General features: G+C 47.7%; 1 protein-coding gene across 17 annotated transcripts in view; it reads right to left on the bottom strand.

Annotated features, from left to right (window-relative positions):
• Positions 1–18,470, bottom strand: part of Fnbp1 (formin binding protein 1) — a 104,542-nt gene that overhangs the window by 19,484 nt on the left and 66,588 nt on the right. For 5 of the 17 annotated variants that reach the window (XM_076845263.1, XM_076845260.1, XM_076845261.1 and 2 more), the window contains exons 7-10: positions 9,919–10,047; positions 8,272–8,418; positions 5,335–5,532; positions 4,243–4,425 (exon numbers count right to left, since the gene is read on the bottom strand). In XM_076845263.1, coding sequence (XP_076701378.1) covers positions 4,243–4,425; positions 5,335–5,532; positions 8,272–8,418; positions 9,919–10,047 — 657 coding nt within the window. The remainder of the gene's footprint in view (positions 1–4,242; positions 4,426–5,334; positions 5,533–8,271; positions 8,419–9,918; positions 10,048–18,470) is intronic. The other 12 variants (XM_076845266.1, XM_076845267.1, XM_076845268.1 and 9 more) reach the window with 3 other exon arrangements.

The following is an 18,470-nucleotide window of genomic DNA, read 5'->3' as shown; positions in this document are numbered from 1 at the left end:
GGCACTTGAACGACTCAGAAGCTGTCCCTTTCAGGCGACCAAGAGCCTCGGGGCCAGAAGCATCAATAACACATGAGGGAACACAGCGCCAGCAAAGCCCATGTGTTATTGGACAGTCACAGGTACTAACCTCAAGAACAAGGAAAGGGGACAGTGAAAACCGCTCGTGAGCACGTGTATTTAAGGAAAGTCCTTCCACCAGTGTGTGGCTCGCGCTTCGTGGGCTTTTTTTGACCCAGCTTTACGGCATAAACCCCCGAGGGATATGTTTGTTAGGGATGGCCACCTGCCAGAGCACCGCGTCCGCGACCACGCTCTGCGGCTGCGTTTTAACGGGTGAGATTCTATTGCGAAATCAGACCCGGTGACATCTCAGATGGCAGTCACCGTCCCTTTAAAGATCTTGCCAGAACTAGAAGAAAAAGGGGGGAACCCAACGAGAGGAGCCTGCTGCTTTTCCCCTGCAAGCTTTTCAGAGGAAGCAGCCGGGGAACTTATTAGGCTCTTCCCCGCCCTGCGCAGGTCTCCTGACGGGGCATTGCATTTGGTGGTGTGGAAGCATTACGGGTACCCTCGGGTCCCAGCCATGGTCCTGTCCGTGGGGTTAGTGGCTGTGCCGTGACTGCGTGACCTGCCGCCACAGTTAAACTTACAACATAGTCCCTAGCCTCAAAGGCATACGTGGGTTTCCCTAGCGTCCTCTTCATGAGTTCTTTGTGTAAACAGAGAGACTGAGTCTGCCAATGACCAGCAAGAAAACAAGATAAAATAAACAAAATTAAAGTAACCACAAGATTGTTCAACCAACAAACGATTGGTATGGCTTTTCAAAATCTTCTGATCATCTTTGATGCTACATTTCCATACAACTAACTCTAAAATATGGGGGGGATGTCCATATTTTAGATATAGAAGTCCCTTGCACAGGCCAGGAGAAGAAATCTTCATTTAATACCAAAAAATTACACTTTGTAGATTATAAACCAAGGATATACGACTCTCTGGCTTCATTTTTCTTTGACTTATGTGAAGATGAGACAATAGTCAAATGTCTGTGGCATACCAATCTTTGAAGATGCTCAGAAAAACAAAATTTTCTTATATAAACGCCAATGGCTTACAACAACAACAAAAATTCTATCCTGTTTCATTATTCAGAAACAGAATCGGTTATGCTAAGAAACATCTGCACAAGAGCCATACTCTCTGACAACTGAATCAGCGATTGAGACCCGGACCCAAGGACTGCAAGACGGGAGAAATCAAAAGACATCGGAACCACAGATTTGTTATTCTACAAGGGTACTTTTTCTAATGAAATCATCTTTGGTAGGACAGTCTCAAGTTAAAATAGGAGAATAAATAAAATGACAGAGACTTCGCCACCTCAGTCCTGAGGCTGTGGGTGTCCTTTGGGGGCACTGGGCACCTTCTATGCTGAGATGGCTTTGAAGTCAAATCCATTTCCCAAACTTTAGGTTTACATGTTTTGTCTGAACATCCCGCTATTTCCTTTTTCTTTTACTTTCTTTCCTTTTTCAGTTTCTTCCTAGAGGAATGAGGGGACAGCAAACATGACCCTCACTAAAAATAGTCTGACCTAAATGAGGAAGGAAAACCATTTCTTGACCAGTGCTTCCAGTGCGTATGTATGTGGTTTGCCCTCAGGAAAGAAAAAAAACTAACAGACACTCGCTGAGCACAGATGCGAAGAATAAGAAATAAAATTCATTTTGCTGATTATGATAAAAAAAAAAAAAAAAAAAAGAAAGAGGATTTTCCTTTAAGTCATCAAAATAAACCAGTTTCCCGTTCCATTGTTTGGTTGTTAAGTATGTCTTTTCTAGCTGTCTTTTTCTTATACTTAGGAAAAACTGACGTCCTTGGGTCTTTCCCTCCACTTACTTAGGGATACCATGACACAGATTCAGAAGCCACCTGCAGCGGGGGGTGCGCTGCGGAGAGACGCAGGAGGCAGGTACACACGCAGGGGACCATCGAGAGTCCCAGGCCAAGGGCAGACTCTCCAGCTGCAAAGGCAGTGCACTGCGTCTTGGTGAAGGCCTCGGAAGTGCAGCAGTGGGTGACGTGTCACGGACCCAGAGCTTCGTGGCCCAGCTCGCCTCACATGCTGGGAGCGCGGCCACGGGCGGTGAGAGGTCCCGACCAGCCTAAGCAGCCCGGGAGCTGCCGATTCCTCAGCCAGCCCCAACAACAGAGCTCGACTCCATCCGTCCGCCATCCACTCCCAGAGCCTCACTCACCTTCAACAGTGCCCCTGGACAGCTTCAGGATATCAGATTTCTAGCTCATCATTTGATATGCGGGGGAACCTTAAAGCAATCTAATTCCAAATTCTGTGCACAAAACCTTGAGATTCTCTCATTAAAAGAACTCTACCTTTAAAGAATTGTTGTTTTTGTCCCTTATTATAATAGCTAATAGCCTAGTTATCAATCATATATTTGATTATACACACATACATATGTACTTATGTATTTTAACTTTCTTTTTACATAGAGTACTTTTGTAGACTCAGAGGAATATGACTGTCAGGTTAATGGTCAACACTGTTATTCTCTTACAGGGACACTTGTCATCCCAAAGCAGATTTTCTCCAGAATCTCTTCCTGTGCCCATGTGACCCTCCAGAGGAAAGGCCAGAACGTCTGCGGGTTTAGTTCAGCACTCCGCTGGGCCTGCCTTCACCTGCAAGGCCTCCCACTTTGGCTCTGGGGTGACCTCACTATCAGGCACAGTATGGAAAGAAGTGACCCAACTGTCCGTCAACTGCAGGTCCCAGGGGAAGGGGAGAGTGAAATCACGTTTGTGCAATCAAGCCTTCCGTTCCGGCCGAGTTTCAGCTCCCCAGGGGCGGGATCAGGGAACCCTACTGCATTTGTCAGTGCACTAAATATGGATGTATGGATATTTCATTACAAGAGACATTTGGGGAAGCATCAGACTAGACCTACCCTTTGGTTTTATTTGGAGGCCTCCGATTACTTTGATCTTTTTTCATAAGCCAAACGGGAACGTAGATTGGATTAGCACATCAGGTCCCGAGGCTCAGACACACGAAATCTCAGTTAGAATGGCAGACCTGAGTTTTAATAAGAGCCTCTGATGCCTCAACACATTCTGACAGATTCTCCCTGACCGCGTGGTTGTGCAATCTCAGACTCTGTAGGCAGATCCCTGGCTTCAAATCCTGGCTCCACATCTCCCTAATTTCACCTCTTTCTGCCTGGACAGCAAGGTACGCAAATATCATGTCTAGAGGGGTGAAAGGTGAGCGTTCTCAGAGCGCCCAGGAACGCCACTGGCAGCCAGGAGAAATGCAGGTCGAGCGCCCCGACCTGAAGTGCTCCCACCAGAGGTGGCTCAGGCTCCACATTCCCCCCCCAGATTTTGAAATATTGCATATCCTAAGACACAATGAGACATCCTGCAGGGGGACCCAAGTGTGTTACGCATACATCTTATACATGTAGCCTGAAGGGACAATATTTCTAGGGTGCTTATGGCTTTTTGGGGTGCTGGGGAAGAAACACAGAGCCTCGAGTGGGCCAGGCAAGTGCCCTCCCTCAGAGCCGCCAGTCCCTGCGCCTGGGTGGTCAGCTTGGAATCTTCACCCGCAGGGCCATGCGGCCACTCAGAAAGCTCCAGAGGTTGAAGCACTGGGTGACTGACTCTCGGGTCAGCGATGCCCGACCTGTGCTGTGCTGGCCTCCCGCACTTAACCGACTCTCATAACTCACTCACGTTGCTAACGAAACCACTGCCATGACATTTCCCTTTGACCCCGAGACACAGCTCGAGAGAAGTGGCTCTGTTCCACGTCAGTTCAGGAATTACTAAGCAAATACTTTCTGACTCTATGGCCACTTCCAATTCCTCATCTCACACGTGGTTAGTTTTAGAAACAGAATGGTTCCCTTTTTTGGTGAAATCAAGGTGAAAATGTAACAACTTAGAGACTTTCAAGGGGAAGTGAGGAAAATCCTTTTGAAATGCACTGGACACAGGAAGCGCTGGGGGGTTTTCTCTCTCCCTCTCTGTTCTGTCTCCTTCTTTCCTTTCTGTGCTTCTCTCCTTGAACGAACCCTGATTCGTCTCACCTTTTTTCTTTTTTTGTTGTTATGGGAAAACACAATGAATTCATTCACAAACAGATAAGTTAGGCAGGACACAACGAGCCGACAGTGCGCCAGAGAGACAGGACTCCGGAGCGGAACTTACCCCACGCTTTAGGCTCCTGAAGCAGTGGATTTTGGGTTTGGAGATCATGAACTCGTTGAAGCGATGGGAGAGGGGTTCCTTTTGCTGCTTGGGAGACTGGGGGCCGTTGGGAACAGCAGAGGGTGAGGCAGAGGCGGGGGGAGGAGGGGGAGGCTGATGGGGGGATGTTAAGAGGGACACAAGCTACGTGTGAGAGATGCAGCAGTGACAGAGTAAAACCAGAAAAAGAAGATAAGACACAAAACAAAAATAAACATCAAACGGCATTTGAAATCCAAAGCAAGTCAAACACAAACCATTAAATATTTAGGCCATGGTCCAACAGAAAGCAGGAAGGAATGTCAAATGAAGGACAGGGTGGAAGGGAGAGGGTCAGTCCGTGGCGCGCAGAGGCGAAGCAGAGGCACCAAGGGGAAGCCCGTGCAGGCTCGCATGCAAACTACGGCTCCCAGTGGTTCTCCAAAACCGGCTTAGGGCGGAAGGGGAGATGTGTCTACACCACCTGAACTAACACAGCTTGATGGAAGAAAATGAAAGGCCTTGATGCCAAGGTCTTTCTAGAATTAAACATTCAGTCCCTCTAAGGTTAGAGCCGTGGAGCCGCTTCCGTCTAAGCTTATGCGGAGGGAAACGCTGTCATGCACCTATGTTACCACACTACGGAAAGAAAATGGAGAATGTTCATGGAGACACATGTTAACGGGGATTCAAAACCCAGTTATTGCCCAGGGCCACAGGTTTAATCAGACGTGCTGCTAATGGTTATAGAGGTGGCGTCCTCACCCCCGCGCAGGTACCCAGCAGCCTCGGGGGGGCTAGGAGTGAAAGGGCAAATGCACAGGGACAGGGTCAGTGATCTGTTAGTGTGGGTGACACGGTACAAGTGAGAATGCGTCTGAAATAAGACAGCGGGCCATGGCAGCACTACCACCGACAGCAAGGCGGACCGGATCTAAAGTAGCACTCTAGATTTTTCTTTTTTTTTTTCATTCTGAAACTACAGATTTAATATTTTAATTTTTTTTTAAACCTAAAGTCCAAATCTCCACACTTTATCAAATTCATTTTGCACTGGGTCCAAACCACCAGTACCTTATTTTTCTTGATGAACGGCCATAGCTTTCCTTTGGATTTGCCGCCAAATTTGAGCTCGGGCTTGCCGTCTCCTCTGGAATTCGAGAGGCTGTTGTCGGACACGGTGCGTTTCATGGGCTGCGTGTAGTCCTCAAATTCAATGTCTCCGGGGGGCTCAAAGCCTGACTTATAAGCTTCTATTACCAGCTGTGAATCCTGAAATCAAACCACAGACACATCAGCCACGCACAATAGTCCCACCCAGGAACCCCGGCGCCCTCATACGACGGGATCTACAGAAACCGCGCGCTCCATCTCAGACTTCCAGACACTTCTCCACCCTGGAGGAACAAACCGAGTTAAAAACTGCATTGTGAAAAGCAGGGGGGAAAAAGAAAGAAAGAAAGAAATCCATGGGCCATGATTACGCAATTCCCTTGATAAACAGAGTAACTGAAAAACCTGGTTCCGGCAGAAGCTCTGGAAGCGATTCGGCACGTGCTGGCCAAGGCTGGAAGAGACCGTCTCATTTCTCAGGTCACTGGGTTCAAAGACACTGATCTAGAGCCCGGTGTTCCCTGGTGTAGATACTGCCCACTAGAACATGAGCCCTCTCTACTGCGTTCCCAGCACCCCATGGTCCCAGGGGGTCCCGGGGGACAACAGGTGTTTGCTGAATAAATCAATGAACCGAACATACACTCCACGGCGTGGAACTGTGGGTTCAGCAACTTCCCAGGGAGCCCAGAGCCAGCTGGCGGAGACACAGTGTAAAGAAGTCACAGCCCAAGGGTCTGGGGCACCGCCGTGCTATAGATGGCAGATAATGACAGGTGGCACCCCAACTCCAGGACCTCACAACAAGGGGGAGCTCGGGTTCTTGATGACATGGGTTCAGCTGGCCATTACTCTTCTAGCTTATCCTTAAAGTGCAGGTGAGTCGCGCTCCCGAAGGACTTCCACCCACAGTCACCTGCCTTCTCAGTCCTAAGAGCTGACTGGGTACACTGCCCCCGGACAACAGGCTTCACTGCTTGGCCTCTTGAACAGCAAGAGGCAGCTGTGTGACTAAGTTTGGCCTCTGAGACAGAGGCAGAAGTGCACTGTGTGATCTTAGGGATTCTTCTTGAGGCAGTGGCATGAGCCTGTCTCTGGATTCTGTTTTCTGAAATTTGGATGTGATGGCTGGAGCTCCAGGTGCCATACTGGACCATCAGGTAGAAGGTCACATCATTGTGAGCCCGACAGCAAAACTGGGAGCTCTGCATCCTCTGATCCCATCTAAGTAATTATTAAACTGTCTCCTCCAACTGCAACGTCACTTCCTGATAAAGTACCTGTCCCCTAGTCCCGTGCCGTTTCTTCCTATCATTCTTTCCTACTTCATCTCTCCCAAAATGCTTGTCATGTTTACAGTTCCACACACGTTCTCACTTACAGCAGTGCCTGGCACTTGTTAGAAATAAACAGAAGGCAGTGGCGGGCTTCAGAGGAAAGAGCACAGGCTGGCGGCGGGGCGGGGGGGGGGGGTCTAATGGACACATTTTGAAAGGGACCTGGGCAAGACTGTAACCACTTTGGGCTCAGGGTTCTTCTCAGTAGGTCACACTGGGGACGACAGGCATGGAGTGAGGCAGGGGTTCAGTGACACTCAGTGAACCTTGTTATAAAAGCACCACGGAGCCAGGCGCAGTGGCCCACACCCACTATAATCCCAGTGATCGAGGAGGCTGAGGAGGAAGGACCCCAAGTTCGAAGCCAGCCTCAGCAACTCGCAGGACCCGGTCTCAATATGAAACCCTGGCCGAGGGCTGGGGATGTGGCTCCGTGGCCGAGGGCTGGGGATGTGGCTCCGTGGCCAAGCACTTATTTAGCATGTGCAAGGCCCTGGGTCCATCCCACCACGCACTAAAAACACGTAGACAGGACCCGTGGATTTAGCAAAGAGACCATGAGAAATGATTCTTAGTGACGCGGTGGAAAAAGAGGCTCCTCTAATGGGGGAAAATTCTAGAATCTAGTGGTGGCTCATCATTTCCCAGGTGAAACTAAGCAAGGTACACATCACTCAGACAGACCCTGGCAAAACCGTGGCTGTCCTAAGAGGAGACCTTAACATCAGGTTCCTTAGATCTTCACTGCTGCCAGACGCCTGTGAGGAGCCAGACCCAGAGGGCGTCCACGGTGGAAGGCCGCGCTTCCCGGCTCCACCGCGCCCTCACCCTTTGAAAGACCCCTGGACGTTATTCCCTGGTGATTACTGAGATGTTCACAGGGTGACCGCAGGAAGCCTCATGGAGAGTATTTTTTTTTAATAGATAAAACCATCAAAGAAAGGTTCAGCTTGGGGGGACAGTCGCATCACATCTGGGGAAACGCCGCGGCATGCGCAGTGGGGGCACCAGTTACTTAGGAGCATCGACAACTTTTCCCTAAGAATTCAGCTGCCGTCGTGGAAGGAGGAGCATCAGACTCACTGTATTAACAGAAGGGAGACCCTGAATCAGGACAAGACAGAGAAGAAACTCCACCCACAGCCCGGGAGCCCTCTCCCACCGACTGATGGGTCCCAGGTCACTGTTCTTAATGAGAGGATCTTGCCTCCCAGGGGAGGCCTAACCATGTCCCTTGCCACAACTGGGGGACCACCACTGGCACCTGGTGCCAAGTACCCTGACAGCCCCTACAAATGCCACTTACAGATTTTCTCAGCCAAATGACAAGAAAATACTTCAACTTAATCCTGTAACGTCACCACCGTCAATTCTCCAATGTGTTTTCTGCAAAAGGGATCAGAGCCCGGTCCACGCCACGGAGGGTCCCCCTCGAGAGCTCCCCGGGAGGGCTGCTGTGGGAGAGGCCTGGCCACAGAGGAGGTGGCCCTGGCAGATGGAGGGGCCCTGTAAGGGAACCACAGCATGTCACTGTGAACAAAGCCCAAAGCCCGCTGCTTACGCTCTTCTGGTTGATGGCCTCGGCCGCCTTCACTATCCCGTCCAAGCACTTGCCGATGATGGGGATCACCTGCCGGTCCACCTCGGCGTACGTCTTCATGGACTCCCCGATCCTCACGATCCGCCTTTCCTCCATCTCTTGGATTTTCTGCAACATCAGAGTGTGTTTAAAAAAAAAAAACCTCGGTCCCTGAGATTCAGGGAAATTGTTTGGGGCAACACTGTTACGTAAAATAAATCCTCTAGGGAAAAAGGCCTGAGGTCATGTGTACTGTGCCTCTATACAGCCGGCTGTATACACACCTGATAAACTGTTAGGCGGCCAATTCCATTCCATTTCAGCAAGAGCCCGTGGTGGTAGTTTATGATTAACATCATTTGGTAACACACTTCAAATGCCTTCTCCATTTTTTTTTTAGTACTGGGGATTGAACCCAGGGGCATTTAATCACTGAGCCACATCCCCAGCCCTTTTTTATCTAGAGGCAGGGTGTCACTGAGCCGCTTTGGGCCTCACTGAGTTGCTGAGGCTGGCTTTCAACTCTGATCCTCCTGCCTCAGCCTCCGAGGCGCAAGGATTACAGGTGGGTGCCACCGTGCCTGACTCGTCTCGTGCACCTTTGATCCCCTATTTTACTCTAGACCAAAAAAAGCTCAGCCCGTGGCTGTCTCAGTGTAACACAGGCTGGAGTAGAACTAGTGTCCCTTCCTTCTGCCACCCAGGGTTCTCGTGTGCTGTGGGTGTAGGTGACCACAAGCCAGTCATGTTTTCCTACATCTAGATCTGAAGTCATGAAAGATTCCCCAAATGGAAGAGCATGTACATATCTTTTCTGATGTGTGTGTGTGTGTGTGTTTGTGTGTGTGTGAGAGAGAGAGAGAGAGAGAGACTAGGGATGGAACCAGGGCTAAGTGCCTGCTCTGCGAACACTTTCCCACTGAGACACACCCCGCCTTCTGTCGCCATTTTTGACAACCTAAAGTAGCCAAAAGAAAACAATCAAAAGGAAAGAATTGTTACTGATTCAGATCCTACAAGTGTGTGGATGTACGCTGTTTTCTTAAGTTGGCATTTTTTGTAGGTAGAATGGTTCTTGTAGCAAAGAACTAAAATGGTCCTTTTAGTTAAGACTGGCACACAAGCACACACCCTCGCGCGCGCGCACACACACACACACACACAAACACACCAACTGCAGGCACAAAGGGGGTTGGCCAAGGCAACTCGTTAGTCTTGAGTAACCTACATCTCCTCGCTGGGGCAGTGGTGCATGCCTGTAACCCAAGTGGCTTTGGGGATGTGGAGGGCGAAGGCAGGAGGAGCACAAGTTTGAGGCCAGCCTCAGCAACTTAGCAAGGCCTTGAGCAAGCTAGTGAGACCCTATCTCAAAATAAAATTTAAAAAGGGCTGGGAACATGGCTCGATGGTTAAGCGCCCCCTCATTTCAATTCCTGGCACCAAAATAAATAATTAAAAATAAATTACATCTCGTTCTTATTGCTGGCCAATGCTTGACCTATGATTCTAAAAATGACTCACTGGACATCGAATTACAGAAACACTTAGACCACAAGCCCAGCGGTCCCGATTCCAAGGCGACACGTTTGCGCCCAGAGCACGTGTGACGCAGGGGGCCCTGAGCCCCACCTGGAAGATGCTGGGGATGTGGGTGTGGTAGTACTCGTGCTGCTCCTGGTTGAACTTCTGAAGGCTCGACGAGTAGTCTGCCTTGCTGTCCTCCGCCATCTGGTGACGTATCTGAGCTTGCTGCCGCGCCTGAGGGCCAAAATGAGGACACACTCACGTTTATGCATTAAAAAGAAGGAAAAAGACCTTGAACTGCACACTGCAGCCGAAGTCACCCCCAGGGGCTGGATTTCTCAAGTGCTGTTTTTTTTTTTTTGATTCTTGAACATGAATCTACTTTAGGTAAAGAGCGTGCACCCCAGTGTCACAGCCCCACTCTGTGGCTCACCGTGGCTCGCAGGTGCAGGTTTGACCAGTGTTCCCTCCCTATGGTCTGCTTTTGGGCCAGTTCTCGTTTTCAGGGCCCCCGGGATGACTCCTGTGGGAACCTCGGCTCACGTGTGTGTATAGACATCAAATGTGCATTTGTTTTAAGTTTTGGAGGAGGGGAGCAGAAACCCATACATTAAAGTCCAATTCCCACAGGTTTCATGAACTAAGAAAGCGTGGGAACCTCCGAGACTGTGGACCTGAAAATGCTTCACCTGTTTTCAGTGCCTACGTTCAAGAAGCAGTAATAACGCACCTTGTTCTGCTTTCTATGGCTTTTCTTGGGCGGGGGTGTGCTAGTTTGTGTTTTATCATTTTACTTTTCTCCAAAAAAAAAAATTAATAAGACACTTGATAAGTGTGAGCCGGGTGCAGTGCCTCATGCCCCTGGTCCCGGCGACCCGAGGCTGAGCAGGTGGGTGGCTGAGCCCAGGAGTTGGAGGTGCCTGGGCAGCACAGGGAGACCCGGGCTCAAAAACGAACACATGTTGCTAAAAAGAACCAACAAAAACCAACATGTACATTGTCACTCTCTTTCAATCCATATTTTGGTTGATCGCATACTTGAAAAGGAAGGGTAGCCGTTTACAAGTGGCAGAATCGACTCTTGTGTGTGTGATGGGAATGGGACCCGGGACCTCCGGGGCGCCCGGCACTTGCCACCACGGAGCGACATCCCCAGGCCCAGGATGGATTTTAAAGCTCAAACCAGACGGTGTGCCCACCCCAAGGCATCCCCACACAGGAAGCCCTGGTACTGCTAATCCCCCTGAGATGCACGCAGCCTTTAGAGGTGATTTGCTAACACCTTCCTGTGACACTGACCCAATCCGGGGTCCCCTGGCAGAAGCCCACCCCCTGCCTGGGGGAGCCGGCTGGGCTGGGCCTGGCGGGGGCCTGGCGAGCTCTCTTTGGGCCAAACGCAGCAGGAGAGGCTCTGCCCCAGCACCGCTGCTGTCTGCCTGTTTTTATTTTGTTTCACTGAACAAATATGACAGACGATTCAGACCAAGAGTGAAAGAAAGCACACACAAAGGAGGTTCAGACGTGAACGCACAGAGGAAGCCTCAAGCCGTCGGCCCCACTTTCTGTGTGACGCAGGCACCGGCTCAGGCGCCCTCCCCTGGGGGGACCTGGAGCCCACTTCCACCCCGCAGTCCCCCCACCCCCTCTGCAGACCACAGAGAGCCCAGGTGGCGATTCACAGTTACTTCCTTTATCTTCTTCCCTCTTCAGACACCAGGCTTCTTGAATGAAGGTGACAGTGACAATGTTTCCCATCAGTTTCCTTATTATCTGGGGCATTTGGTTGGTGAGGCCAGCGGGCCTCTCACTTTTATCGACTTCTCATTTAGCCTTGGCTTGTTCCTACTCTTTGTTGGTGGCCTGTGACCCCCTTCCTGGCCATATGCTGTGGCTTCCGTTCCTACTCGTCCACCAGTAATGGAAGAATCGAGGCCCCAAATGCTCATCTCCACCTACCTCCAAACCCCCACCCCGGTGCGTGGTGGCTCCTCCTTGAAACAACAGCTTCCCCTCTGTGAAGGCCATCTGGCCCTTTACAAAAAGCACTTTTAACTCCTTCAATGACCTTTGGTTTCATCATTTATCATTTTGTTCCGAATATTAAAAAAAAAAAAAACAAGGGAATTCCCACCCAGACCTCAGACTTCTAAAACCCTCTCTGCTCGTTCCCCACCTTCCTCAGAAAGCCCCAGAAACTCCACAGGGGAGTCTCCTCCCCTCTGCTGTAAGGAACAGGGCGACTAAGGAGAGAAGTGAGTCCCGCGTAGTTTGGAGAAGTGATTCTCCTTTGTGGAATTTTACAACAGCCCAAGTTCTGGAAGAGTCAGGATATCATTGTATATGATACATATAAGTGTACACACGCGCGCACACACACACACACACACACACACACACGCGCGCGCGCGCTCGCACACACACTTGAGCAGACTGCAGCTCCCTGGTGATAAACCCACTGTGGCTGCGTGGCATATTTTCCTGAGAGCCGACCAGAGGTCCCTGGCACCGTGTGGGTGGGAATGACTGTGCTCCCCACCCCCCCGGGCCCCCCACTAGCGGTCACCTTCCCTGTGTAATTGCCCTGCAAGCTCATTAGCTCTCAGGAGTTTCTCAGTGCCCTTTACCCAGCCTGCACCCAGCAACCCTGAAACGTAATTGGGGACCACGAGGTGGGAACGCAGAAGCCTCTGGGTAAGGAAGAGCAGGTCACACTCCAGCCCGGAGGGTCAGCAGAGAAGAAAAGACACCTTGGGCACAGCAGCAGCCCACCTTTTATGTGACAAACTCTTTTTGGGACTCTTTCTCCACTGCGAAGGCTGGGACATAAGATTACAAAAGCCTGTTTCTACAAACTTGCCTGCTCACTCTCCCTTGAAGCCCGAAGCCCGGTAGGGCGGGGGGAAGCCCGGGGGACTGCTTCAGCAGAGCCCTGTCCTGTGCAGAATTCCACAAAGCCACCGAGGAGGAGCGGCCGTCTTGTTCCGCCCCCGTGTCCAGCTGCTTTGCATTAACATCCAGCTCTGAACCTTGGGCCTAGGAATGTGCTTGCTATTTATTGTTCTCCCCAAGCTTTGCTAAAGAAAATCTATTTTTGTTTAGTAAGCTTTTCTGTTTATTCTACAGTGGAATTTCAGACTCTCCAAAACTAGTGTTGAGTCACTCAGTCATTATTACAAACATATTTTAAAAATTATCTTTGAGGGCTGGGGCTGTAGCTCAGTGGCAGAGAGTTTGCCTCGCATGTGGAAAGCACAGGGTTCGATCCTCAGCACCACATAAAAGTAAAATAAAGATATTGTGTCCACCTACAACTAAAAAAAAATTTTTTTTTTAAATTATCTTTGAAAGTACTTTCAAAAATGCATCTGGATTGGGCTGGGGTTGTGGCTCAGGGTTAGAGTGCTAGCCTAGCAGGTCTGAGGCCCTGGATTTGATTCTCAGCACTACATAAAAATAAATAAAGGTGTGTGTCCATCTACAATCAAAAAAATAAATATTTAAAAAATTTTTTTTAATATGCATCTGGAGTAACCGTGGGGTCACTTGATTTTACAGACTGCATCTCCCCAAGTCTGAGGCTAAATGGAGATTACAAGCTTCTCTGTGGCTCACCTCTTTGTAAACTGGTCTAAAAATAGCAACTATTATCTCAAAGAGATATAGTATTTCCATTCTAAACCACAGCATAGGTTATTTCTTTAAGCAAAATTTCCCATTCTAAAAATAAGAAGTGCTGCCTCTTTAAAGACACCAGGACAGCCCTGTCCTCGGGTTGGTGAGTTGGTTCTGCAGTTTTTTTTAAAAAATCTTGGAATTTAGAGATAACATTCTATAAAGTCCAGAAGGCCTGCAGTTGCCTGTGAGTGTAAGTCACAGACATCTCCGAGTGAGATTTTGACCCCTTCTGTTGTCCATCAGGAAGACTGAATTTAAACTTTACACTCTCTTTGACAACCCCCAGGAATCTCCCCAGACACGTCCAGACAGACCTAAGTGTGCACTGGCGGTGCAACGCGCTTCTTGGTGATTCTTAACACAGGTGGCATTAAAACTGACTGCCTGAAAGGCCACAGGAGCAGCTGCTGAATAGAAACCCCACTGCAGCCCAAGACACCCCGTCCCAATGAGTTGGTCGTAATCCACTTAGTTAGCTAATTTTAGATTTTTAGCGTGGCCAAAATGTGTAGTTATTTCCTGTTTAATTCAATATGACTCTTTTTTAGTAGTTCACAATATTAAGGAGAAAAATAACTGCTGGCTCAGTCTCAGGGATCATGAACAGAGAATAGGGGTGCACAAAGAAACCTGCTCACTTTCACGTGGGAACACAGCAGGTCTGCTCACAAAGATGTGCCCCCGGGTGCTGTTCACGGCTGCCCACGGCTTTTGATCTTATAACAAAACAAGCACATATGGACTGGCTCCATTTATATATCGACTGAATGTGTAAATAGTGAAACTGAATACTGAGCGAGGTGGCCGATCCCTGAGATCCCCCAACTTGGGAGGCTGAGGTGGGAGCATCGCTGCACCCAGGAGTTTGAGACCAGCCTGGGTAACAGGCTGTGCCCCCGAAACCCTCATGCATACACTAGATTCTCCAGGATTTGTCAACGATTAGGAGTCACACTGATTTTACCCTAGTCTTTGACCCAGCAATTCTACTTCTAGGAATTTATCTTACTGAAATGACTTTAAGTGGGCACCAAAGCTACCCACCATCACGAGGTTTATGACAATTAATGATTTTAAATAATAATCAGAAACCAAGGCCAGCAATTTAATTGGTTAAATAATACGATGGGCTCATGTGTAGCCTATTTAAAAATATAAAAGAGGGCTGGGGCTGGGGCTCGGTGGTAGAGCGCTTGCCTAGCACCCGGGAGGCACTGGGTTTGATCCTCAATACCACGAAAAGATAAATAAATAACAATCATTCCTGAAAAGAGTGATTAAGGAAGATTTTACTTTGCCAAAAAGATGGGTAAAAGATACAAATTCTAAAGCTAAAGGCCAGAAACAGTCAAAGCACAAGGAAGCCTGGGCTGCCTTTGTGGTTCAGTTAAAAAAAAAGAAAAGAAAGAAAAGAGAAGCTTTGAAAAGCTCATATAGTAGGAGGGATGCTAATAAAGACAGGAAAGAAAAAGCTCTTTGTTCAGAGCAATGTTGTTGTGTGATAAATGGCATTGTTTAAATTTCCAGCAAACTGTTACATCTAGAATACATTTTCAAGTTCAAAACTAAGAATGCATTTAAAAATTCCTGTTCAGCTAGAGTGCTGGCAGTTTGTGTTGGAGACTTCCAGGCCAGGAGCTTGCCAAAACAATGAGTCTGTCTTTGATAAATTATAAGGGCAGCTAAAATACAAAACAGAGAAAAACTTCAAAATAAGTTAACCAAAGAAATGTGCTTAAAATATTCCAGCAATTTCCTGGTTTTTTTTTTTTTTTTCTTTTTTTTTAAAGTCTTCCAACTTTCTATCCCAGTATTGTAGGATACTTTGGAGCAATCACTGAAATAGGAGAAGAGAGAGAGATAGCAAGTGAGACCAGCATCTCAATCCCCAGGGGCCATTCACTTGCTAAACAGGGCTAAGAAAAGGCCTCTGTCTGTCTGTACCCTGGTTGCCTAATTTGAAAAGCAGAACTTTCAAGATCTATGTGCTCAAGGTGAGTGGCAATTTTGCTTGCTGCAAAAGCTTAGGCTGATATTCCTGAGGTTGGCATAGCCCCAAGGTGGACTCCAAGGGCAAACCTGCAGGGGCTCCGGGAAATCACTCTCCAAGACCTCACCTGCGCCCCAGTTTCTCCTTCTGATAGGTCTGTTATTGATACCTTTCCCCCTCTCCTTCTCTCCTTAATAACCCCAGACCATAATACTCACAAGGGTTCATAAACAATAGCTCAAGATAACAGGCTGCATATTCTGGCTGAAGCCTCCCCACCCCGCCCCCCTGTGGTGCTGGGCATTGAACTGGGGGCCTTGTGCATGCAAGGCAAGCACTCTATCAACAGAGCTATGTCCCCAGCCCATTCTGGCTAAAACTTAATGTCCACATGATCACCATTCTCTGTTGCTGGGGTTAATAAAATTACATATGTAATTATATTAACAATTAAATTATACTTGTAATAATAAAATATGCAATTACATTACTACTTATATGTTAATATAATTATATAGATATAATTCCCAGACATCATGTAAAAGAACAGAAATACTCAAATCACTTTGTAAATGCAGTTCTAGACAAGATATGTTCCTTAGGACAACAAGAAGATTATTTGTGTTATATAACTCAGGGGAAAAAAATGAAAATGCCATAGTTCTCTTTCTGAAGGTGTCTGGTGATAGGTTAGCAGCCATTCACCCTTAGTGTCCAAGTCACAAGTAGATGTTTAATCAAAAACACGTTTAGCCAGGCACAGCGGCGCATGCCTGTGATCCCAGAGACTCTAGAGGCTGTGGCTGGAGGATCCCAAGTTTGAGGCCAGCCTCAGCCATTTGGTGAGACCCTACCTCAAAAATAAAAAAAATAAAAAGCTGGGCACGGTGGTGCACACCTATAATACCAATGGCTCAGGAAGCTGAGGCAGGAAAATCACAAGTTCAAAGCCAGCCTCAACAACTTGGTGAAGCCCTAAGCAACTCCGTAAGGCCCTGTCTCTAAATAAAATATTTAAAAAGGGCTGGGGATGTGGCTCAAAAACATTTAATACTAAAAATCCCACTCGTTTTTTCAGTAATGTACTGTCAATGACACCAGGATGCAGGAGTATAAGCCTTCTTCTAGTTTATCCTCAGTGTATTTTATCTGATTCTCTAAGCTGGAGGATGCCTAGCAAAGCTCCTAGCTTTTTTGGGTCTCAGGCTCTGGAGTGGAGTTGGGGAAGTGTCCTCCTGTGCACAAGGCCTCATGCCTGTGCATGCTACACAGATGGCCCAGCATGTCCATGCCAAGAAATTAGCATATACATGAGTTCCAGGTGGTCTGGCAGAAACAAAATAAAACCTTGCTGAGGGGATACTTCCACAACCCTGAACTTGATGGGATTCCCAGGTAAGATATCATCTCCTGTTGAAGATATGCTCGTACAAAAAAAAAAAAAAAGAAAAGAAAAGAATAATGCATAGGAAAATAAATTACCAGGAGTACTGACCCAGTGGAGAGAACGCCATCACCAGGAGAATCTGAACCAACAGGACAGCATAGAAGGGTTCACAAAACAAGAACATTTAAAAAATTGACAAAATAAAAGACCCAAGAGAAATAAGAAAATAAGATGTTATAAAGATTGGGCATATCTAAAATCAGTGAAACTTCTAGAAATGAAAAACATAGTTGTTGCAGGCTGGGGATGTGGCTCAAGTGGTAGTGCGCTCGCCTGGCATGCGTGCGGCCCGGGTTCGATCCTCAGCACCACATACAAACAAAGGTGTTGTGTCCGCCAAGAACTAAAAAATAAATATTAAAGAAAAAAAAATTCTCTCTCTCTCTCTCTCTCTCTTAAAAAAAAAAAAAAAGAAGAAGAAGGGGAAGTTGAGACTGAGAGAACTAAAAAAAAAAAAAAAAAAACATAGTTGTTGGAAAAACAATTTGAGACAAGAGTCTCTGTGTTGCCCAGGTCAGCCTCCAACTCCTGGGCTCAAGCGACCCTCCTGCCTTGGCCTTCTCAATAGCTGGGGTTACAGGTGTATATTGCCGTGCCTGGCTCAGCAGTCGACATGTAAAAACTCAATAGATAAGTTGAGAAAACAACACGAGAAGTTTCATAACCATCTAATACGGATCTCGGAACGAACAATTTGAGAAAATAAAATTGAGAGTAATTTTGGAGAGTTAAAATGTTTTGAAATTTTCCTATACTTATGAGAAGAATACAAACTCAAGGAATCCTAAGCAGAGTAAATTAAAAACAAAAAGTCTGTACTTTCAAATGCCACTGCGATGCCACAGAACATCAAAGGCAAATATAAGTGCTTCATATTAAAAGAACAAAGTCCAATGTTCACCACGGAGTGCAATTAAGTGGACAGCCAACTTCCCAAGAGGGACAACTGACAATGGAAGACAATGAAATTATAATTTTCAAAATGCTTAGAGAAAATAATTGTCAGCCTAGAATGTGATACCTAGCTAAACTATCTCATTAGCATAAAAACAAAGTGAGTTCCCACAGTGAATACAATTTACCACTCACCATACTTCATGTAAAAAAAAAAAAAAATTTAAGACTCTCACTCAAGAAGGAAACTTAACTCACAAAGGAGTAATAATGCCGGAAGTACCCTGGCCCTGCATTATCACACGGCCATCTGCCACTGTGTGGACAGATGGTGGACAGTTAACCCCTTGAGAGCCAACCTGGGTCTCCTCATCCAGCTCAGCACTCACTTCTCCTTACTGGAGTCTGACCTGAGGTGAGTGCTGATTACTGTCCCTTATTAAGCCAATCCGCCACTTTCCCTGTGTCTAGCTCACCAATGGCTGTCACCCGCCTGGTTCTACAGGCAAGAGCAGGGCTGGTAGCAGCTCGTGGAGCAGAACCAGCAGTAAAGCCCTGTGGGAAATGGAAGAGCAACGAACCTGAGGCACAGAAACATTTCTGCCACATGCAGAGGGGCCACGTTAGGGAACGTGATCAAACATTCCATAC

The sequence above is a fragment of the Callospermophilus lateralis genome, chromosome 2, assembly GCF_048772815.1.
Source record: "Callospermophilus lateralis isolate mCalLat2 chromosome 2, mCalLat2.hap1, whole genome shotgun sequence".
NCBI classification, from domain to species: Eukaryota; Metazoa; Chordata; class Mammalia; order Rodentia; family Sciuridae; genus Callospermophilus; species Callospermophilus lateralis.
Note: the sequence above shows the minus strand (reverse complement) of the source record. Positions and strands in the feature narration are given on the sequence as shown.